The 25,213-nt window shown below is 37.8% G+C and overlaps 1 protein-coding gene across 1 annotated transcript in view; it reads left to right on the top strand.

Annotated features, from left to right (window-relative positions):
* LOC143179417 (IQ motif-containing protein H) overlaps positions 1-25,213 on the top strand; it is a 40,953-nt gene that overhangs the window by 15,303 nt on the left and 437 nt on the right. The window contains exons 5-7 of the mRNA XM_076378634.1: positions 13,270-14,440; positions 20,210-20,465; positions 21,241-21,439. Of these exons, the coding sequence (XP_076234749.1) occupies positions 13,270-14,440; positions 20,210-20,465; positions 21,241-21,439 (1,626 nt within the window). The remainder of the gene's footprint in view (positions 1-13,269; positions 14,441-20,209; positions 20,466-21,240; positions 21,440-25,213) is intronic.

Consider the following 25,213-nt stretch of genomic DNA (forward strand, 5'->3'; position numbering starts at 1 on the left):
ATTCTAAACAACTTTTTCTTTGCAAAAATGTCCTCTGAAGCCTTGTTAACAAGTTATTAACGGAAAACATCGACCAATCAGAGTGCACGGGTAGCGAGCGCTCGGACAACCAGTGACGGGGCACAAACTACTCGTAGCGTTTCCTGTCGCTGCGCTCGAACCTTGCACAAGAAACTCAAGATGTCTACGTTACTGCCCAATTCCTCTTGAACTATTTGTTTAAAAAGCGGTTATATAACGAGCATTTGACTCGTCCGCGAGACTCATAGTCTGTTGGCATATGTGACCAACCGAAGGTCGCTTTCCGTAGGAGATTCCGTTGCCCTAATAACAAACACGATAAATTGTACAATCATCAGCCCCCAGGACTAGCATCTGCTAGTTGTAGCGTGTCCCTCCGCTCACGAATCACCGCTTTCATCGGGATTCGTACGAAGCGAGCTTTTCTATAAGATGCAAAAGCGAAGAGAAGAGGTCCTCTCCTCTCTATCCACTCGCCTACCGACGATTCCATCCTAGTGGAGGGAAGTCGGTTATACAGTCCACTGCATTACCTTGAGTTACGGCAAGGCATTGCTCTCCCCTCCACATAGACTCGTTGTCGAAGCCTTGAGTCGGGAATCGGAAGGATTAGGAATAGAGCGAAAGTCAGACCCTCGCTTACCGGTGCGGTTCTGCCGCTCTTTCCTTTTTTCAGACGCCAGCGTCGTTGACCGGCGTTCACAACAGAGAGAGCCCCACACTTTCCGGCAGGACCGACGCCCGCGGAGGACCAGGAGCCCCCGGCCACCCATCAAAAGAGGACATAAGTTTTAATAAAGGTCGTTAGTTCTTTCCAGGGCCGACAAAATATAAATAAACAGCGTGCGACTTCCTTGCGATACCCTATCTCTCAAACCTCATCCGGACCCCGTTAGTTCCCTTATTATAAGCGAATCTAACAAAAGTGGGCGCTCGTCCGGGGTGAAAAATTATGAAAAAAATCGGGAAAACGTTACTTATCGCGACACAAATTATGGCATTTTGTCAGATTTTTAAATTAATTACCTAAATTGTGAAAAGTAAAAATCAAGAGAAAAAAGTTGAAAAATGCCGATTTTGTATTGTAACAATACCGGAATAATAGTCATATTAATTCAGCAGATAAATATCACTAATACTATTGTTCTCAATTTTTTTCACATTTTTCAATTTGATACACCATAATAACAAAATAAAAAGCAACGGTTCTGTAGATTCTACGGATTCTACACTATTGTTATGCGTATTAAAACATTGGAAAATCGAGTCAAAATGTTTATTTTCTAAAAAATGTAAAACTAACCCGTAAATGTCATATGTTGCAAAATGTAATCTGTAAAAACTACGTAACCAACGATTTTTATTTCTATAACTATGGTGTACTAAACCAAGAAATGGCCAAAAATTCTAGATAAGAGAATAAGTAAACATGCAATTGTTATCGTTAAAACTCATCTATTCGGAGAAGAATTCACGTGCTGCTTGAACACTTGCTCCACTGAGTCACGCTGCCGATCCTGGCTGTTGCGGGATAAAGCAGTGGTAGCGTACAACTTGCTGATCGCAGGTATACGACGCCACAGAAATACCCCTTACGTTTATAGCACTGCGCCGTCACCAATACTAATCAGTTCATTAAAGGAATACTTGACCTCCTAACCACTGAAAACTGCGGAACGTACCAAACTAAAAACCCCACGGTTGTGGATTACTTTGGAACGAGACCGTTCCTACGTTTAAAAACAATGTGGCGGTCGGTTCGGGTACTTTTCGCGGTATATCCGTTCCGCGACTTCTGTGTTGTCAGGACACACCGCGACAAAAGAAAATAGAAGTTGTACCCTAAGGCGGCAGAAATCATGATCTATACTGACGATTTTTTTTAAAGTATCTGTCCTCCTGGCCTCGCATCGTTCTAGGTGCAACTTCTTAGGAGCGTCACTTAATCAAAATACTCAAATTCGATTTATCAGTTGGCATGACCGAGGAAGGGTCTTCCATTTTTTTCGTGAAGGTGGTAGTCGCAGACAAATTCACGAGAAAAAGCAAAGGCATATCGGACTAGTGTAGGAGATGATAACGACTGCCTCGCAGATGTAGCCGTTTATGATCACCGGTATTGCTCTGCAAGTTCGAAGGAGCCATTGGTACCCGAGACCACAGGCCGTGAGGTTCGCGCTGCGATCATCCCTAGAGACCTTTCGATGCAATAGAACAGCGGAAATATGGAAATTCCCGTCGTAAAAATACGAATTGGGGAAAGTTTCTCGACGTTAAACATTTGGTCAACGAATGTTTCGCACAGGCAAACTCGTCGATGAGGGGAAAATACATTAATTGTATTCTCATTCTTTAATTACTTCGATTTCAGTATAATTACTGATTTATTTCAATAGTGGTTAATCGCTGAAAGATTACAATTACCATGATTACTTCAATAATCGATCACAGAGGTAATGTTAACACAATTAAATACAGCTGAACTTTGGTCGTGAATTCAGGTTGAGCGAATATCTATCTTTGAAGAATGCCGGCTGACCAAATCAACTCAATACTGGTTGAAAGAAAACTCTTTACCTGACCGCTTCTTCCTTTCACGAAAAACAGTCTATAGTGAAGTTCTGACCGGAGTTCTAACCGGAGTTTTGACTAGTCATAACTGCTCACGAATTCCGGTTGACTAAAAATCCTGACCGTTTCTTTTGGTCAGGACATACAGTTGAGACGAAACTCGTAACTGCGCAAACCTCTCAATAACCCCGAGAGCAACGAGTTGTGTCATTTTGGTCGGCTCTCTTACCTGACTGTGACCGTAATTGTAATTCTTTCGGTATCAACTCCCTGCTTATAACTAACAAACGAAGTTTCAAACGCGAAATCGTTATTCTTGATTTTCGTCTTACTTTGCTTTCTAGAATTACCACTTAACTTTATTTCGTGCTCTTCAGAAACACTCTGTACATAGAACTGAAGTTTAATTTCCGAGATATTCGAAAAAAACTTTGTTGGATGCATGTTACCATTGAGTATTGTGTGTAGAATATTGTGTGCGTGATTAATATTGAATGATGTGTGGGGACATGTGGTGTGTTTGACTAATAGTAGGTGGTGTTAATACCTCTAGTAATTTCAATGATCTAAACGAAGTTTGGATTAAGAAGATTGAGACGTATTACAGGCATCTCACATCACCTCTCACACTACGAAACACTAACCACGTATCTAATAAACTTTTTTGCTAGTATGTAACAAATGTTAGAAACTTTAAGAGCTGATTTTACATGTTAAATGAGAATGAACATAAAAAATGACAAAATTGCTTTTATGGATTCGTTTTTAAATTATTAATTATTGCAAAGGCGTCTAAAATTCAAGTGAAATGTGTCTGACTTCAGACTAAAACTGGATTTACATAGGTTTGTTTCGTTCCGATCCATGCCGGCAACAAAAATATCTTTTCCTTGTTTTTAAATGGAGCAGTTCAATGAGTGTCCAGTATCCGTCCGGTGAAATGTTGAACAGTGTTACAGACACATCAGGTTCGTTCTGTCCCAATCTGGTCCGTTGTCGTCAAGGAAAGTCAAATACCATTGACGATAAACTTTTGGCTTTCTGCCAGTGACTCATGGAATGTCTTTTGAAATGGGTTCAATGAGTCTTTTTTTTATGACCCTGCGAGCATCTCGGGTGGGAACCTCTTAAATGATGTACTCAGAGGATCCTAAACACTAGTCGTGAAAACAAGAACTGCAATGGGTTAACCGATAATAAAAGTCCTAATTTCTATAATTTGTATTTTCTGATAAAAATGATATCAAGCATGATATAATTTTGACCGTCAAGAGACGCGGTAGCGTCTCGATGCCAAGTACAGTAATGTTGCGGACGAGAGCCGTTTCGTCTACACGGACGAGAGCTGTGGTTTATCCCCACTACCTCGTTTGATACGTGCCGCCGAGAAACCAATTCTTGGAACCATCGCGTTCGAGCTCGACGCCCGAGAACAAGGACGTCATAAAAAACAACGATAGCATTAGGGATTTAAATAGGAAAAATTGAAGGTTCTTATTCGCAAACGGATTTTCACGCAAGTAACACCAATCGATTCCTTGTGCTCTCTCGATTAAAATGATGTCAAACACGACATGATTCCGATTATGTTTAACAAAGATACATAAAACTTGGTTTGTAGAACGAAAGTCATGCTCGTAAACAGACCCGGGCGCGACTCTCGTCCGTGAGTGGTAGTCGATTCGACGAGCGCGACTCTCGTCGTAGGGCTAACTCCCTATTATTCCTATTATTAACTCCCTTATTATTCGTGTTTAATTATTTAATGACTGAAATTATTAAGAAAATGAAAGCGTAATACAAAAAGTATGTATATAAGTTCCGTTTTAAATGTTTAGGAATTTTTATTTTTTTATTTTTAATATCTTCTTTCCGACATCGATTAAATATAATATACATAAATTCTGTTTATGTCATTTTTAGCTCGTAAAGAACTAATAGAAAAGTAACTTTGACGATTCTCCGTAACCGTCGCAGGGTTCCAACCTTTATTATTTAAATATCTTTATTATAAATAATAGGAATCATGTCGTATTTGATATCATTTTTATCGGGAGAGCACAAGGAATCGATTGGTGTAACTTGCGTGAAAATCTGTTTGCAAATAAGGAACTTCAATTTTTCCTATTAAATCCCTAATGCTATCCTTGTCTTTTCTGACGTCATTGATTTCGGGCATCGAGCTCGAGCATCGACGGTCGAGCGAGACCCTTTTTTTTGCTTCTCCGGTCGTGTACCAATTATCTCGGCGACCGAGAGCAAAGGAAGCCGAATGGACTACCAGTCACGGACGAGAGTCGCTCTCGGGTCTGGTCGCGGCTCTCGTCCGTAACATTACTGTAGCTTTCGACTATATCGAGCTGAACTGTGGACTCCCGACTCCAGGCCTCGATGACGAGCCTATGTGGAGGGGAAAGCAGTACCTTGCCGTAACGCTAACGTAGTGCAGTGGACTGTATTACCGATTCTTCGCACTGAAGAAATCGTCGGTAGGCGAACGTACAGAGAGGAGGGATCCTCCTTTCCTCTGTTTAACCTGGCTTCCGAGAAGGCTTGGATTCGCGAGCTTGAGACACACTATATCTAGCACCTGCTAGTCTTGATGGCTGATAATGGCCAGAGGTTCTAGCACTCACTGTTCACCACAACGTGTGGATCTATTCGTCGCACGTGGGCTGCTGCTAAACGGGTGTTAGATCGCGGGAAACGTAGAGATGCCGCACTTACGTTAACTCTCTCTGTTTTATTGCCATTTATCAAGGTTCAACCAAGCAGTGGTCTATGGTTGCTCCTCGGATGAATAGCAAACTCAGGGAATTGGGGTAACCACCGATTCCAAGAGTACAGTTAATCGCCTGCAATAATGCGTCACTGAAAACTCGATGCTCTATCGCACATATCCCACGTGATAATCGAGTCGAGCAATTTCACGAGTTGCCGTGAAATAGACACAGTACAGAAGGCGTCACGAGCAAAGGAATTTGGTACCCAAATTTCCTAACTCAGATGACTCTTCTATATTTCCTGAAACCTTGCGATCTATCGAACGATCGGTGCAAGACTGACTCTGACTGACGAGCTCGAGACGCTCCGCGAAAAGCGCGGGTCACCCGAAAATCCGCTACGCGGCGCTCGCTTATCATTGTCTGTCTGAGTCTAGTATTCCGATTTTACTCTTTCTCTCTTTCAGGCTCCGATATCCTCACTCGACATCCGGCCTGAGATTCGAACAGCTGATCGCAATCGCTCACCTGTTCGAACGTCAACTGTACTAGCTGAAAAACGAGTCATAATTCGAATGTACCGTGTCAGTTGTTGGCGCAACTAAATCTACCGAGGGCGAGCTTGGGTCGGTCACGTATGCTAACAGACTACGATTTTCGCGGACGAAATAAAGGCTCGAAATTGAACCGCTTTTTAAATAAATAGTAATATTAAATTCATGTAAATTACACATCCAAGAAATAACATTACAAAATAAAAAGGTAGCATATTACGAAAACATTAATTCAGACGTCTTTGCAATATACAACCTAACACAACCTAACGAAATACCATTACACAGAATCAATAAGAAGCCTTATACATAATTACAATCACATAAGATACTTAAAAATACAGCAGAAATCACATACTTACAAAGCGAACTGAAACACGAATCAGACAAATTAGACACCGCAGATAACACAATCCTGTTACATATATTATATCTAAGTAGCCTAACAATCGTAATATTAGTACATGTGGACATCATCATATACGTAGTGATGAAAGCAAAACGTAGAGATATCGTATATGTAAATTTTCCGTTTACAAGCACTCCATAGGCAACACCACGCAGCTGAACTAAGATACGATTGTAACCAAATATTGTACACGTGAAAGTATATATAAAATAAGGCTCTGGTACTTCCGTTATGACTCGCACGCGTAACGTCCGTCTTCTAAGGGGAGAGGGATGTTACAGCTCCTGCTAGTTACACGTACATTCAATTGCACAACCGCGTTCAGGTGAATGACTTCGCGTCGAATTAGCGAATTCCAGGAAAGTCGACAAAACGTGACGTCCCCGGCCTCCCCTTTTGCCTCTGGAAAGGTCGTTGATCGCCGAAATGACCGATGACTACAGCGCATTTAGGTGTAGCCCGTCTTGCGATACAGATCACGACACTACTAGAGCTAAACAACGCTTGAGTAAAAAGTAATAATGTTCACGGTGAGTTCCAACTCTTTAACCTGGTCAAGGACCCCGAAATCCTATCTCCTTCACACTAACAGTGATCAGTGGTAGAACACGCTAGTTCTCGTAAGCAGACGAGAGAGTGACAACAGGAAGAACAAAATAAGTTCATTTCTGTTGCTCCCGTAAGGATACATTGCATAATAACAAAGTAAATACTTTGTGGCCAAGTCATAAATTTTCAGTTGCGAGGTCCTAAACCCACCTGTGGGCCCTGCCGCTTGACATCGACGAGCAGGAAATCCGAAAGTATTCTTGGGTTTGGGGTCACTAATGTAACGACCTGTCTTCGTCATGTATAGAATGTTCACAGATAGAACGGCTTACGCGTGAACAGGGAGTAGGATTCGTGTGGCGTGCGATTAAGAAATAAATTTCATAGACTAGGATTTCTCTTAAATTAATATATAACAGAATTTATTAAATTAAAGTGTATACAGTTAATGGCAGAACTTAAGATAACTAATTCTAGTATTATCATTAACTCAGTCTATAAATCAATAGCAAAAAAAAGAACAATAGTAAGAATAAGTAGAACAGTATAAATGTATTTGCACTAACTGATTTGGTAACTAGCACGGCTTATTTACCGACGGAATACCTTTTGGCTTACGATGACTTATGAGATTTGATTTGGGCAGATGACATTATAGGATAAGAAAAGATCGAGTATAGGATAAGAAGCTGGTTAAAGCTGCCTTGATGTGAAGAATTCAAGGAGTTGGTTAAAGCTGTTTCGGAGTGGTAATCAAGGAGTTGGTTAAATCTGCCTCTGCGAGGAGGAACTAAGGAGCTGATTGAAGCTACCTCGGAGTGGTTTAGAATCAGTGGGACTGTGTAATCTTCAGAACCTCGAACTCCAGAACGCTTTGCTGTTGCTGGCACCGCCGTATTTATCCTCGAAGGTTGCCTCCTTTCTTCAGACTAAGTGATTTCCTTCAGCGGAGGAGAAGTGTTGTATTGCACATGCGCGCTCAGGAACCGTCGCAAGATACTCGCTCCTAATAGGCTTCACGTCTTGACGCATGTGTGTGATCCTGTTCGCGCAGGCGTACCGAGAGGCTCGCTTGCTGATCGGTCCGTAGTGTCATCATCCTGCCGCCATTCTGTCGCGATCCTGTCGTCAGCGCGTGCAGAAAAGCACGCCATAGGATGTTACTCGAATGATGTCCTGATGTACATGTGCGTAGAAGAGTCCTATTGCTTGTGCGCATGCGTATTGCGCGTCGCTAGCGCGATCGTTTGAATTATGAAATTCAGGTTAGGGTTACTGACAATTATATATATACAGGGTGTAACAAAAATGTCGCAATTCCTTAAAAGGGGTGATTCAGGGGGTTATTTGAAACAACTTTTTCCTTAGCGAAAGTGTAAGATGAGGCTTCGTTAACGAGTTATTAATGAAAAACACCGGCCAATGAGAGCACGAGTTTGCCGTCCGAGTGACTGCGGTAGCGTTGGGTACGCGCTGGGCGCTACGGTTGTACTCCGAACAAGAAAGTCGGCATGCCTCGAAGGAAATAGCATTCGTATGAAAATATTTGCATAACGTATAAACGAAAAAGCAATGCAACAAAAGAAATGAACGGAGACTTGGAGAATTAACGTTGAAGATAGAAACGTTGAAAGTAGTCTGCGTTAGATTTAAAAAATAATAATCATTAATGAATTAAATGCAATTCATCTGTAGTTTGTAAATCTGTGTCACTGGGTCACTGTACCGATACTGGTCATCGACCCTCGAAATGGTTTATGGTATGGTAGAATTTTTCCAAGGAAGCTCCTTGTACCCCCCATGTAGTTTAAGCACCTCAGACCTTCCTTGTTCGGACACTCCGAGATCATGTCTCCTTCGAAACCAAAGCAATAAAGCCATAAATTACCTAAACGCGTGCCCTAGCATAAACCATTTCGACGGTCGATGACCAGGATCGGTACAGTGACCCAGTGACACAGGTTTACAAACTACAGGTGAAGTTTGTTCTCTTCTTCCTTTATTTTTCGTTGTATTGCTTTTTCGTTTATACGTTATGCGAATAAGAAATTTACATATTTGTGTTTTTACGTTGCACGTAGTTTTCCTCGATTTTAAGTAATTATTCGCTTCAAGTGATACACAAAAAAAGGACTCGGTATTATTTATTATGTCGCTTTCAGTTTTCATACTAATGCTATTTTCTTCGATGTATGACGACTTTCTTGTTCGGAGTACAACCGTAGCATCTAGCGCGCGTACCCAACGCTACCGCGGTCGCTCGGGCGGCAAACTCGCGCTCTCATTGGCCAGTGTTTTTCGTAAATAACTCGTTAACGAAGTCTCATCTTACATTTTCGCTAAGGAAAAAGTTGTTTCAAATCACCCCCTGAATCACCCCTTTTAAGGAACTGCGACATTTTTGTTACACCCTGTATACTTATTTTACTTATTCTTATGTACTTATTTTATTCTTAATGCCATTGATGAAAATTGTCGATATAACTAATTAGAATTTGAGATTATTGGCGAAATCGTCGTCATTTGTTACATTAGCGTAAACATTCACTACTATTTACTGTTCTCTCCGAGAAATGCGGCTAGAGCATCTCCTTATATATTCAAAAATTTGAGCTCGCGCATACGTAGTACGCTGGAGTAGTCGCTATGCTATTTAATATTTACAATAATAATTTAAATTGACCGTGAATATAAAATATTATGAAAAGGTACGAAAGGCAATATGTGTACCTTAAAATTCTACACTAGGTGTAATGAAAAACGTATATCAAACTAATAGCTGAAGGTAATTATAATTAACTAACTATTATGAAAGCAATAAAGAAGGTTATACGCGGGTGGAGTAACTAATGTAGGAAAGGAGTGCATTACGCAAAAAAAAAGAGACGGTTCTGTACTCGGCGTAGGACGTGGTGAATCACCTTGGGGCAATGGTGCCAGGCACAGGAAGAGCTGTTACACCCGGCAAAATACAGCCTAGTATAATATAGCGCGGATGGAAAAAAGTACGGCTAAGTGTGAACCGTTCCATTCCAAAGGTAGATAGAGGACGATATTTTTTAGCACTATCACGAACAACACTGTACCGTTGCGGTATGACTATGTGTGAATTCTTCTTCAGTGGATATAGAAAGTATTCGTACAGGGAGTGAATTCAAACGAAACTTTGTACTAACTCAGTTTATTTATAAATATTTATCAAATGAACAGTTGGTATATAATTTTATAAACATCTAGAATTAATTTCATTAAAAAAAATTGTTTGATATTCAAATAATTTTCGAAAAAAATCAATAAAATTCCATTCTAGGCAAAAATGGCCGCGTAAGAAGTATTCATACAGTTCTTGTTTAGGACTACAATGAATACTGTAAATAAAAGTTGGTGACCTCAGTACAATATTTAACAGTGCCACTATGTTTGAAATAGCGTTTAAAATCGGACAGTATTAACGACTATAAGAGCATAATGGGATGAAAAAGCGTAGAAACGACCATTGAAGGGAGGAAAATAATTATAAATTTACATAATCAGTGTAAACCTCTTTCAGAAATCTCTCGTATCATTAACTGACCTCGGTCTACGATTCAAGATACAATTAATGGATACGGATTACATGAAACAATAAAAAATAATTTCAGGAGTGGGTGTCCACGAAAAATTAGTGAACACGCTAAACGGATTATTTTTCGTATGATTAACAAAAATCCCAAACTAAGTACAAGCAAAATTGAGAATGATTTTAATAATTTCCTAGATGGCAACATTTCACGTAGTACCACTAGAAATTTTTTACGAACACAAGGATATCATGGCAGAGTAGCACGTAGGAAATGTTTTTGTCAGTGACCAAAATGGAACGAGGAAATTAGAATTCGCGAAAACTTATAGAAATGCTGACATAAAAGTAAATTTAATATCTTCGGCTTCGATATACGTTATACCGTATGGAGAAAGAAAAAATGAAGCTTATAATGTTGAAAACTTGCAGCCTACTGTGAAGCATGGTAGTGGGTCTGTGTTTCGGATTGCATGAGTGCTGCTGGAGTTGGAGAGTTGCGTTTCATAGAACGGATCATGGATTATGAATTATACATTAATATTAGGCGTTAAACTTAGTTCCTGCCGTTCGCTTCCAGAGGTCGGTGACGCCAACGCCGCGCCGGCGAGTTTCGGCGGTGAAATCGCACGTGTCTTGTTTTTAGACATTGTTGAAAGTGATTGAGTTACGTCAGATTAGGTTTTGCGACGCGAAATAGATTTTTCGATCAATCAAAGATGAACCGCGATAAATCGTTTTTCCGACATGTACTTCTTCACTACTTCGATCTCAATAAAACTACAGCTGAAACGCATCGCTCATTATATGAAGTGTATGATGATGAAACTCCATCGGAAAGAACATGTAGGGTTTGGTTTGAACGGTTTCGAAGCGGTGCTTTTGATGTGAAAGATAAAAAATGTTCCGGACAGTCAAAAAATTTGAAGACGTTGAGCTGCAGGAATTGCTCGATGAGAATATGTAGTTCAGACGCTTTCAGAACTGTCAAATGCGTTAAATGTTACTCCTATGATCGTCTCAAAACGTTTGCATGCCATGAAAAAAATTCAGAAGGAAGGGAAATGGCTACCGCATAAGTTGTCAGAAAGTTCCATTTTGAATCGCTTGTCTATTGCGATTTCTTTGTTTGCCAGGTAAAGGAAAAAGAGCTTTTTATGGCGTACTATGACAGGTGACGAAAAATGGATTTACTTTGATAATCCCAGGCGCAGGAAATAGTGGGTGGACCCCGGCCAACCATCCACTTCAACGCCGACAAGGAATATTCATGGGCATAAGACATTGCTCTGCATTTGGTGGGACCCAGAGGGTGTGTGTGGTGTATTACGAGTTCTTACGTTGACATGAAATAGTTACAGCTGATCGCTACCAACAACAATTATGCCGGTTGAGTGACGAGTTGATGGAAAAAAGACCATCCATAGCCAGCAATAGACGCAAAGTTATCTTTTTGCATGATAATGCTCGTTCGCATGTTTCAAAAAGGGTGCAGCAGACATTGCAAGAGTTTGAATAGGAAGTCCTCCCGCATCCAGCGTATTCCCCAGACCTGGCACGATCAGACTCCCATCTCTTCAGGTCGATGCAAGTGCAAAAATGGGTGGATGAATGGATCGCCTCCAAAAACACCGCGTTCTATCGCCGTGGGATTGTTCTGTTACCGTAGAGATGGGAAAAAATAATAGAAAATGGAGGAAATTACTTTGATTAAGATAAAGTTCATCTTCCCTTCGAAATAAATGAATTTTACAGACGATAAAACGGCAGGAATTAAGTTTACCACATCATCACGTATAATTTTGTCTTCATGCAGGACAATAGCCCTAAGCATCTTACTTCTAATACTAGAATGTGGATATTATATAATACATCATCATTTATGAAAACCTCTTCATAGTCATAGATGTAAATACAATAGAACAATTATGTGATTACTTAGAGAAAAAAATAAGAAAATATATTTCTTCCAAAGAAACATCGAAAAATGAATTACGGGAAGAATGATAAAAAATTACACCAGATATAACGTCAAAATGAGTTAATTCGATACCAAAGAGGTATGTCACTATTATACGAGTAAAATAAAGTCCTAAAAAATATTAATTCTTTCTTTGCGTTTAAAAAAGGACAGCTGTACAAATACTTTTTACGCGACTATTTTTACCTAGAATGGAATTTTGTTGAATTTTTTCGAATATTTATGCAATTTTTTTATGATGTTGATTCTAGACATCTGTGAAAATATATACCAACTGTTTGTTTTATAAAATTTTATAAACAGACTAGTTACATAAATAGATGAGTTATATAAAGTTTTGTCGGAATTTATTTGCTGTACGAATATTTTTTACACCCATTCTTTGTTCTGTTATCGATGTGCATTAGCGAGGCTGAACACAGTGAAGTTAGTAGAATAAGTCAGGCACATTCACCCGTATTTTACTGAACAAGTAACACATAACTCGAAAACGAAACTTGAATTTCGTCTATTTTCGGGTGTTTAGAATGTTCACGTTGAAAACATATTTCAAGATCTTTGAAATCGGTAGTATGGACCCACTTTCCAAATAATCGTGTACCAAATTATGTAATAATTAGTTATCGAAAATTTACGGAACAGTCTAAACAAGATTATATATTTTCCTGTCACGCATGATGGAGAACTAAGTAAAGAAATATATTTGTATTTTTATTTATTTTTTTGTATAATATTTCTGCAAATTAATTAGTCTGTACTTTCTGTGGGATCATAAAAAAGGACTAAATAAAATTTTATCTGGGTTAGATAAAAATATATGGTAGAAACGATACAGAAATTACAAACACACAGGCTTTAAATTTTATATTATTAATAATAAAGAGCATAAAATGTTTATATAGCTACGTAGAAGAAAATGGGATTCGGACTGTCTTTATATAGCTGCCAGCTTTCTTTGGTACCTGTGGCTTACACTGAAGAAAAAGAGGGACATACATGAGCGTTACCTGAGGAAAATGCTCACCTCTTTGCAAGATACCTGTCAAGTTTCCTTAAAATTAAGCAAAGAATTTAATTCCATAATCCGTAAACCTCACGTGATCCTACATTTGCCATCGATTGGTTATCCCTTTGATTTGCGACAATCCTTTGTTTCAAAGATGCTAAATCTTTTGGAAAACACGACCAGCCTAAGAATTTGTTTTGTGCGTAATCCATTGTCTGACGTGATCTACATTTTGCCAGTGAAACCCACGCAAGATTTGTTGATGATGTATAGTGACTTCATTGAATCTATTTCACCGGAAGAGAACATAGCGAAAAGAATTACATTTGTGACTCTTTCTCAAGCTCAGATTTTTCAAAATCGACCTATGAACCTTTCGAGAATCCTACACTGTTCTGAAGAGTCTCTTAACGAGATTAGGAGAAGAATCGCTGGTAAGCCTTCTTATTTTTTGCCATGGGTCATCGATGAGTGTGACATGAAAGTGGCTGGAAATCTTGATATTCCTTTATTAAGCTGCGATATGGAGCTTCAACAGAGATTTCTAAATGCTTCCAAAATGGCGAAATTGATCGACAGCTTTGGCCTTTTGCAACCACCTTATGCTAAAGATATAAAGGACTATGAAACACTTTGTTTGAATCTGTCCAATTTGATAATTCTTCACACTGAAATCGGTATGTGGCTGATTCGATTGAATGTTGGGTTAAAGGAGAGACATTACGGCATTTTTTTAATTAATCACATGAGTATTCCATTTATGCCAATGTTGAGAAAGGAAAAAGAGAAGTATAGTGCAATGTGGGATGCACAGCCTAATATAAAGACAGAGTACTATAAGCGATTGAGGGAACATCTGCCAAAAGTTGTTTCCAGTGTTATTAGACTACCAAAGATTTATAACTCATGGAAGGAGTTTTATATTCATATACAAAGATTTGGTTGTTTATTGCAAGCAATCCCCGCTGAAAAACACTCCAGAACTATTGCCGTTTCACTGTTTATTCCTGGAAAGATGTCTGGAAAGAAACCGAGGTGGATGGGAACTGCTGATAAATTCCGATTGGGTGTGTATTTAAGTTTTGTTATTTCCGTTTTCTTACCTGTATTTGCTTTTTCAACATTTTTTTATTATATAATACATTTTCATACGGTTCTACTTATTTCAAGGTCCCAAAAACACTTCCGTTTTTAATATACATATAATTAGTATAAAACATACAGTTTAGCTAAAATATTTCAGAAGTGGTACATAATGTCCTCAATATAGGCTCATGAACACACTCATAAGTTTATAGTGAGGGACATCGTTTGTAAAAGCAACTTATATTCTCATTTGTCCACTGTAGCCTTGTCAAAGATACGAATAGTGTATCTACAGGGTGTCCCAAAACTATGGGACAAGCCGAGACATGCATATTCTTCATGCAAATAGAAATCGAAAAGTCCTGTACCGTTTTGAAATCTGGAGCTTCATCTTCGAGATATCGGTGATTGAAATTCAGGTATTGGACTTCCGGGGCGCGCTGTTCAAATCCCAGTCAGCCGAACGTGTGACCACACACACGCGAGTTCGAACGCGAGAAGCACGCGTCGGTGAACATACACACGCGTATACTGCTGATGTTATAGATGTTAACGCACTTCCATGGTATGAACTGAACAATTACTTTTTCACTAATTGTAAATCATAATAAATGTTCGAACACATCTCATTGTCTATCAACACATTTTTGAAGTCTTCTTAATAATGATTCCTGTACACTAGCACACACTCCGTCCAGTTTAATTTCCTCAAACGCATTTTGTATCCTGTCACGCAGCATGTCGACACTTTCAATCTCGACCCCGTAAACTTTTTGTTTCACGTACCCCCACAAAAAAAGTCTAAGGGAGTGAGGTCGGGAGACCGTGGTGGCCATGCCACTGGACCTAATCGTCCGATCCAACGATCTTGGTATGTATTATTTAAAAATTCACGAACACTTCGTCCAAAATGAGCTGGTGCTCCATCCTGTTGGAAAAGCATAGTATTCCTTACAGCTAATGGAATATTTTCCAAGAGCAAAGGCAGCTAAGTTTGTAAAAGCTCCAAGTACGTCCTGGCTGGCTGTAGAAGTGTGAAGAACCGACATCCTGCTGTTTTACCGAAATCGCTGTATCTGGCTGCCGACTGTACACGCGCCTATTGTCCCTCGGCAGTGGATAGGGGTAACATAAGAATCTGGTCACCACGTGTACTAGCCGCCGACGCACCGGAGTAACGTACAGATTAAAAAAAAATAGCTTATTGTTCAGAACGAAGACGTCTGAACTCTTAAAAGGTGTGCTTTTGGGGTGCTTTTCCAAATGAAGCAAGCTGATATTTTCCAGACGTTCCTCGAGAAGAAATAACTGCATGTCGTGAGACAAGTGGGTCTTCACCTCGCTCGTACCCTTCTTAGATTGTATGAACCAAGACACTTGGCACTGTCGTAAATTTTCCACACAAACAGCTAATACTTTCTATGCTGTATTTTTACCATTTCTCTGCCTGCTCTTTTCAAGTTTCTCAACCAATCTTCGTTCATTTTCCAGCTTTCTTAAGTGTTAAAGAAACCCATAATGTTCTTTCGAGGTATCCCCTTGACTTGATCTGTTAACATGCGGATTCTAACAGTCAGAATCATTCTTTGAGCGAAGCCGAGAGCATCGTAAAAAGATTTCTGAGGACAGACTAACTATTAGCTTAGTTATTATCTAGTTTTTACCCTTCATTATTGTTTAGACTTTAGTTCAAATTAGTGTGTGGATTTTAGTGTGTGTCATTGTGTAGGTTTTAGTGCGTTATTTTCTAAGTTGTAGTGTACTAAGATTAGTGTTTTGAACTTACGTCGAATTAAAAACTCGAACGTTAAACAATGTTCTCCAACGAAGAGTAGTACGATATGATGCTTGCATTAGGTGAATGCAGAGGCAACATTTGTGAAGCAGTACGGTTGTACAATGAAAGATTTGTAAATAGACAACCTACAACACGAAAAGTGTTAACGCGGGTCATGTGGAACTTCCGGCAGAATGGCCCATATTCGCGTGACCGTTCGGAAACAGGAAGACCAAGGAGCACGCGTTGTAATGCAAACGAGGAACGTGTCCTTCAATACACAGAAGAAAACCCCCAAACGAGTGTACGACAGATGGAAAGATTAATTGGGATACCACGCTCGACTGTACATCGAATTTTACAAGACGAAGGATAATATCCATACCACATGTACCGTGTGCAGTCTCTACAACCTGCTGATCTACCGGCGAGAATGATTTTTTGCAGATGGTTACTGCAGAAACACGAAGAAGATGAGAATATCTTGCAAAGAATACTATGGACAGACGAAAGCACTTTTACGAGATCTGGTGCTTTTAATACACGCAATACTCATGTTTGGAGTTATGAAAATCCACATGAGACAAGGTCCACTAATTTCCAATATCGATGGAAACTTAACGTTTGGGCAGGAATAGTAGGTAATGACATTGTGGGTCCAGTTTTTCTTCCGGAGACATTAACAGCCAGGACGTACTTGGAGTTTTTACAAAATGAGCTGCCTTTGCTCTTGGAAAATATTCCATTAACTGTAAGGAATACTATGCTTTTCCAACAGGATGGAGCACCAGCTCATTTTGGACGAAGTGTTCGTGAATTTTTAAATGATACATACGAAGATCGTTGGATCGGACGATTAGGTCCAGTGGCATGGCTACCACGGTCTCCCGACCTCACTCCCTTAGACTTTTTTTTGTGGGGGTACGCGAAACAAAAAGTTTACGGGGTCAAGATTGAAAGTGTCGACATGCTGCGTGACAGGATCCAAAATGCGTTTGAGGAAATTAAACTGGACGGAGTGTGTGCTAGTGTACAGGACTCATTATTAAGGGCCTAGGATCAGATATGTCAGGGCGGTGACATTACCGACAAAATTAGGCAAAAACAGAGGTTTACGCGCTGACGCTTTACGTCCTTATATTGAAAGATTTTGAGATGGAAAAGGACTCATTCGATAGAGGAAGGTTCAATCTAGCCCGCGCTGGTCATTATTTAATCAGATTCTGCTGATGTTCAGTAATATGAGTGTTCAAAGGAGAACAAAAATCGACAAATTCACAGCCATGAAATCTAAGCATTTTTAGCTAATTTAGAGATTGTTCTGAGCGAAATCATGACCAGCGCGGGCTAGATTGACCCTTCCTCTATCGAATGAGCCCTTTTCCAGCTCAAAACCTTCCAATATAAGGACGTAAAGCGTCAGCGCGATTTGGCAGTGCTTTTTGCCAGGTTAGAGATAAAACAGAGTAAAAAACTGACAAGTTTAGTTCCGCTTGACCACACCAGGCAGCGCCTAATCAGGAGGCCCGTGCTGCCCTGAGTTGGCACGCGAGTTTCGAGAATTTGATGCACTACTACACATGCAACTATACGAGCTGCGTGTTTCGTTCATGTCCCACAAGAAGTCCCATGAAAAGTCATTCCGAGTGACATTGTAAGGTTCGAACAGAAAGTGAGCTCGGCGGTTCGGACTGCTTCGGACGGCTTCGGAAAGATTCAGAAAGAAGCTTGAAACGCTTAGTTCCAAGTCACCGGCAAGCGCAACACGGCACAAGCAGCCTTTTTGATATTATAGATATTTTCACGTTCCGCCTCGGAAGGAGATTCTTCGGTGAGATCTTCAAAAATTGTTAGGATATTTTGAGGGATGAGATTAAAGATCAAACGATGACATTCTCTGTGTATTTTGTATGAAAAATTAAATTAAAACAAGTTTATGTACAAGCTGATACAATCGAGAAAGAGCGATTCTACATGCAATAATAAACTAAAAATAAAGAATATAAATTGTTTATAATATTTATATGTTCTTAGGTCTGGGTTAGGTCTGGTTTAGGTCTGGATATATACAAAATAAAAGGAGACATTGCTAAAAATACATTAATTTAATATGTTTACTTTTTAATTATAATAATTTATAATTGAATTTTCCCCCCCGTTCCCGCCTCTTCCCCCCAGGCCAGGATCGCAGTTGCTGCCGCGACTCCGACTGCGGCTTCTTCCATACTTCCACTTGCGGATTTTCTTTTTAAAGTCCCGAAATTACAATATGAAAAATAGACACATGTTATTCACAAAGTTTACTTCGTTCTTGAACATAAAATGAATAGATAAATTACTTAGCGCTTTAGCATAAGATCGCCTATGATCTACGTATCTTTTGTCGTCATGTCTCCTTTAAAGCTTGCCCCGGCTCCGGCGTCGGCGCTAGCTTTAGAGGAGGCATGACGACAAAACGTACGTAGATCATAGGCGATCTTATGCTAAAGCGCTAAGTAATTTATCTATTCATTTTTTGTTCAAGAACGAAGTAAATTTCGTGAATAACATGTGTCTATTTTTCATATTACAGTTCTGGGATTTTAAAAAGAAAGTCCGTAAATGGAAGTATGGGAAAAGCCGCGGTCGGGGTCGCAGCGGCAACCGAGATTCTGATGATTATTATAAATATATTAAATTAATGTATTTTTAGCAACGTCTCCTCTTATTTTGTATATACCCAGAGCTAACCCTGACCTAACCCAGACCAAACCGGAAGGAAAAACGAATTGGAAATAATTCGCCACATATACAAAGAGATAAGTAAAATCCTTTTACTCTTATTGTTTGTAAGTAAATTAATAGGAAATCAACATGAACTTGTTTTAATTGTTTTTTAAAGGCTGGTATCAAGAACGTAGAAAGTGTAAAACTTGTAAGTATATCATCTTTTACATTCAAGTTACATAAACTCGAAAAGTAATTTTTATTAAACTGATTTAGTTTTGCAAATAAACCAGAGTTTCCACTCGAAATATTTTACGAGTGACTCGTGCCGCTCAATGCCGCTTGCGGGCGACTTGGACCAAACCATAATAGCGTTTTAGAAACGCGAGAGTAAGATTTGACATTTGCCTTCTCTCTCGTCTTTCCGAAGCTATCCGAAGTGATCCGAAGGGCCGAATGCACGTACATACGGCTCGTGCAGTAGTCTGTATAATGGAGGGGGAATCACAGTGTGGCTCCATCTCGCATTCATTAGCCAGCCACATGTCTGTGGATAATATTATTTCTGTAAAGAAAACTGTAACGGCAGATACCGACCAAGAAATCTCGAAAAGTCACGTGACTACCCTAAGCCCTTAAGAAGACTTCAAAAGTGTGTTGATAGACAAGGAGATGTGTTCGAATATTTATTATGACTTACAATTAGTGAAAAAGTTAAGTAACTGTTCAGTTCATACCATGGAAGTGCGTTAACATCTGTAACATCAGCAGTATACGCGTGTGTATGTTCACCGACGCGTGCTTCTCGCGTTCGAACTCGCGTGTTTGTGGTCACACGTTCGGCTGACTGGGATTTGAACAGCGCGCCCCGGAAGTCCAATACCTGAATTTCAATCACCGATATCTCGAAGATGAAGCTCCAGATTGCAAAACGGTACAGGACTTTTCGATTTCTATTTGCATGAAGAATATGCTTGTCTCGGCTTGTCCCATAGTTTTGGGACACCCTGTATAAGCGGTCGCATTTAAAATTTTTTTTTTTTTTTTAAATATTTTATTTAATTCATAGTTATTCATTCTAATTAATAGTATGTAATTCATATTAATTTATTTTAAGTTTACATTGTGATCATGTAGTATCTTTTTAAAGAAATAATTATTTTCAATCATGAACACTTAGAAAGAATATTGAATAGATATAGTTATAAAATAAAACGCCTAATCGTAATCAAACTATAAGTTACAGAAATGATTATTTTAATAACAGAATCGAAATTTCCCACTTCTATCTATATGATGCCTCAGAGCTCCCTAGATACCGCAAAATTGAAACCAGTTGTCAATAAATTTGCCATGGGAATGGAAAATGAAGGATATTTCGGTTATTTGACTGTTATTTGTTATTGCTATATGCATAAACAAAAACAGAAGTTGATAGTTATGTTACTGAATGTGCATCCTTTTTATTCACACGTGCAAAGTTACATCGATTGGATGAAGTTTGCAACAGGGGGACACTACAAGTAAATAAATTTCATAACTATTAGATAGCCTATCAATAAATATCATTGAAGATTATTTGTCTTGACTTGTAACCGTTAATACAGTCAGATTTTAAACGCTACTGATCGTAACAGTGATTTCAAACATGCTGGCACTGTTAAATACTGCACTGAGGTGACCGACTCTTATTTACACTATACATTGTAGTCCTAAACAAGAGCTGTGCGAATACTTTTTACATTCACTGTATAATTTTATTACTTTCCGTGTCCGTCTTATTTTAGTCATTTAAAATCATCCCTCGAAGTTTATAGTAGGATTTAAATTTGTAGAATGTAATTTACTTCTTTCTCCATCGATTACAGTGTTAGATATATTCTATGGTCTTTCAGGGACTATCGTCGATGGTTGTGTAATGGTCCTTTTTTTGATAATTTTTGCAAAATTGGATACTTTTTTCGTACCAACTTTTCGAGAGTTTTGTGTTACGAAAAAATTGCAAAGTTTCAAATCCTCGAAACTTGAAACTCTCTTGTGTTTTGAGGAATTTAAAATTTCAAAGTTTTTAAAAACTTACTCGTACTAAAAAATAAAATTTGGGTTACGTCATTGTTTTAATAAATAAGCAATATGTATTTGTCGATGATACATTAACAAATGGAAATTCTCGAAAGGATAACTAGTTATGCAATTAGTTATGCATAAATAGCAAGCAACATATGAGGCTCACATTGAATAAATCTTGTGTGCTTAAACCTGATAAATAATTTATTAATCATGAGAACATTTAAACAGCACAGAGAAAAATTGTTTCGTTGCTGACGTTGAACTACTACCAGAAGCTCTCAGGAAGAAATCATATTTGATTCCACAAGGAAGGCCTAGTTGGAATGAAACTACAGACAGATTTGCAGTTGCAGTTTCCACTCTATATCATACAAGATTCTCTGCTTATCGGTGGTCACAATTGAAAGATCTCTTTGCAAGATGCGATGTACGTTGAACTTGAAATAACTATTTGTTATTTACCTAGCATAATAATTAGTACTAAAGTACTACTTCGAGCAAGTCATCATTTTTTATTACGATCATCCTTCATTGGATGTAGTAGAGAATTTTACATTTTCGTGGTTAGAAAAAACCGCACAAGGTAATTAGCATCATGAGAATGACAACAAATGATTGTTTGTGTCTTCTCAGGAGCACAAAATAATATCTATAATAACTCAATTCTGATAATAATTAACTAAGTAACAAACTTCGAATAATAACTATCAATAACGCACCAACAATTAATTTGCGAAGTTTAAAGCCAAATTTGTTCAAAATAGTCCGATCAAAGTGTATGCTGGTGTCATTCTAATCCACACCAACCTAGAGAGGAGAATATGTCGATAGTCTATTAATATTATTTTCGATAAGTCTGATTGATTTCTTGAAAAAATGGAGCCAGCTTAATCTGGAATACCTGATGCTAATCTTCTGGTATGCTAAGGATAATTTGCTTATTGGACAATTATGGGGAGTTCCTCTAACGGCAGCTAATACCGGACATTATGTATATCTTTATGAAATGAAATGCGACAAGGTAGTTAAACGGTAAAAATAAAGAGGAGGTTCCCCTTTATCATTTTTGCAGTTTAACCGCTTTGTTGCGTTTTACTCTTTAAAGATATAGCTAATGTTCGATTTTAGGTGCGTTTGGTGCTAGGTGAATCCCTCCTATAATTTTCTGCTATACAATACAGAATGTAGACATAGTTTCATTGAAACTAGATCAAACTAGATCTAGGGGATGCAGGGAATTTGAAACAAGCTTATGCCGACATATCAACATTCTATTTTAACTTAAGTTTCACTTTAATTCAGTATCTCAGCTGTTGTAAAATCAGCAGGTTTCTAATGTTTCAATTAATTTTTTATGAATAAATATAATCTTCCTTACTTATTTGGTACAAATGTATATAAATATTTTCTTTTTAATAAATTTAAGTTACAGAATATGTAACACAGATATGCAATGGGAAGTAATTTACTGATACAGAGTCAAAAATATTCTTTAAAAGTGATATAATTTCATTTTTATGATTTATTGTTTTAGATAGAAATGTAGAAAATATAAATATTAGTTTCTTAAGTTTGCAGTAATAAAAGAGTAATTGAATTATTTGAAGTTTTAACTATATTGACACACATAGTAAAAGATATGTTGGATATCAAAGTATTGTCCATTCTAGTTTTCTAGTTTTATGTATTTTTGTTTCTTTATGTTCTCATGTTGGCAAGCGTGGCTGGTTCGTGTGTGGCGCTTGTGTATGGCTGTGGCGTGGTCCTTTTATATAAAAGAGAGTGAATTTTTGTTTTATATTATCGCTGAGTCTAATACGTTGTTTTACTTATTATCGAAGATATGGTTTTCCGTTTTCTTATTGTCACGGCCGTGTACTTTGGGTAACGCCTAATAAATTGATATTGCTCTGTTTTGCTACGAAATACAATTTCAATAAGATACATTCTCAATGTTGCGTCCCTTATGCACCGCAATTCTCTCCCTTTTTTTTTTTTCTTAGAATCTATTGAGTTTGTAAGGCCCAATACACTTCTCCGTAACGATGCACAGGTCGCTGGATTGCATCAATCGTTTAATGCAATCTTCATTGAAAGTGACCGGTAGTAAATTGAACGGATATAACAGATGGCGCGGTACGCGAGGTTGAGGTAATAGTCATAAAGCAATCGGAAGTAAATGGAGGTATCGGGTCTGACGGATTACGGCTTCGCAAATTAATATTTAGCTCTTTGACGATAGTCTTATATGTCTAAAGATTAGTAAAAGTTTCAATACAGTCCTTAGGACTGGACACTTAAAGTGATAAAATTTCATTCTTGCAGCTTATTCTTCCGGACAGAAATGTAGAAAGTAAACATCAGTTTCTTAATTTTATGGTAATAAAATCTATCTGGTGAATAACCCAGGAAGGGGAAGATTATTAGAAACTTAATACTTTTTGAAATATTTAACATACTTTGAAAATTTACAACAAAGGTTCAAACGTTTCACTATTACATTTTAAATATTTTTTTACACATTTCTTTACATCTTGTGTTACACTGTCTAGTTGTTCAGCATTAATACTTAACCAATTACTATGTTAAAATTAAATTACTACGTCGTCCCCATGTTTATTAACGTCATGTTTAGAACATATAATGTAAGAATAATAAGCAGTTATTAGATAGAATCATATGCAAAAAATTAGTTTGCCTCGTTCACCCAGTTTGTGTCGCCCGGATTTGTTTTGAGGGATGCTTGAAAAATAAGGTATATTCGCAACTATAATATTGAACAATTAAATAAAATAATGAAAAATATTAAACGAATAATAAGGAAACATTTGCAACGCAACGACGGAACATTCAAGTATTTGATGTAAATTTTCAAAGAATATGAAATATCTAAAAAGGTATTGAATTTCTTACGACCCTTTCCCGTATGTCTTTTATATATAAAATGATATAGAATGCCAATTTATTAAGAAAGTATTGTAGAGTTGTAGTAAAAACAAGTACGCTTGCAATTTGTAACTGTATCAATGTATCTGTAAAAACAATTTGTACAATATTATAATAGAGTGTGTTAAACAGTTCACATTTTGTCTCTACAATTTGTTTTAACTTCGTTTTAACTTCGCAGAAACATAATCCGTTTCAATTATTGAATATACCCTGTACATATACTATTTCATATACAGGGTACTCGATAGCAGGTGTTAGAAATTTTAAGGATTGATTTTACATGCCAAAATACGACAAAAATTGAGAATCTTCGTTTCTGAGTTATTAATTGCAAAAATACCATTAAAATTGGGAAGATGTGTTGGACTTGAGACTTATTTTACTGGTTTCGCTGTGTCTGACCTGGGACTTATTTTATTGGCTTTGTCACATCTAATTTAGAATCTATTTTACTGACTTCTCTGACTCTGTCTTAGTTACTGCAGCCCGCCATTAGAATAAGTCTCAAGTTGGACACATTTCATTTGTATTTTAGGCGATTTCTCAACGACCAATAACTTGGAAACGAAGGGTTAAGCGCAATTTCGACATTCTTGACTCCTTAAACGTCTCACGAATTTGAAAAACCCGACCAAAAGATGCCTACTTTTTATTCACAAATTGATTAGACACATCATTCTAACAATTGTAAGATTAAAGGAATGATTTTCTAAATCACATGCCTATATGCAAATTAATCACTTCACTCCATGATTGTCAGGGGCTGGTCGCTTAAGAGGCAGAGACGGGCTGGGCAAAAGATTAGGCTCTGGGAAAAGCTAGAATATAGGACCACAGCTATTGAAAAAACTTATAGTCTGGAAAGTTTTATGTGTATTGTACATATATATATATATATATATATATATATATATATATATATATATATATATATATATATTATATATATATATATATATATATATATATATATATAAAATATAAATGTAAAATTACTATATTATTTCAAAATACGTTACATTAACATAATGTTTTAATAACCTAAATACTATTTTTGCTCGTTTCATCTATAATCGGCCGTGTACGCCTGGACTAAACCGAATTAAGATACAGTCTGAGAACTTTTTAGTTATATTATCGGTATTTATTTAGCCTGGAGTTTGGAATTATGTAAATATAAGTGTGATATTAATAATTATAGTAAAAATGTTTCTTAAATACTGAATAAAAAGCTTAAGTGACGACGACCCTC

This window comes from Calliopsis andreniformis, chromosome 5 (assembly GCF_051401765.1).
Source record: "Calliopsis andreniformis isolate RMS-2024a chromosome 5, iyCalAndr_principal, whole genome shotgun sequence".
In the NCBI taxonomy this organism is placed as follows: Eukaryota; Metazoa; Arthropoda; class Insecta; order Hymenoptera; family Andrenidae; genus Calliopsis; species Calliopsis andreniformis.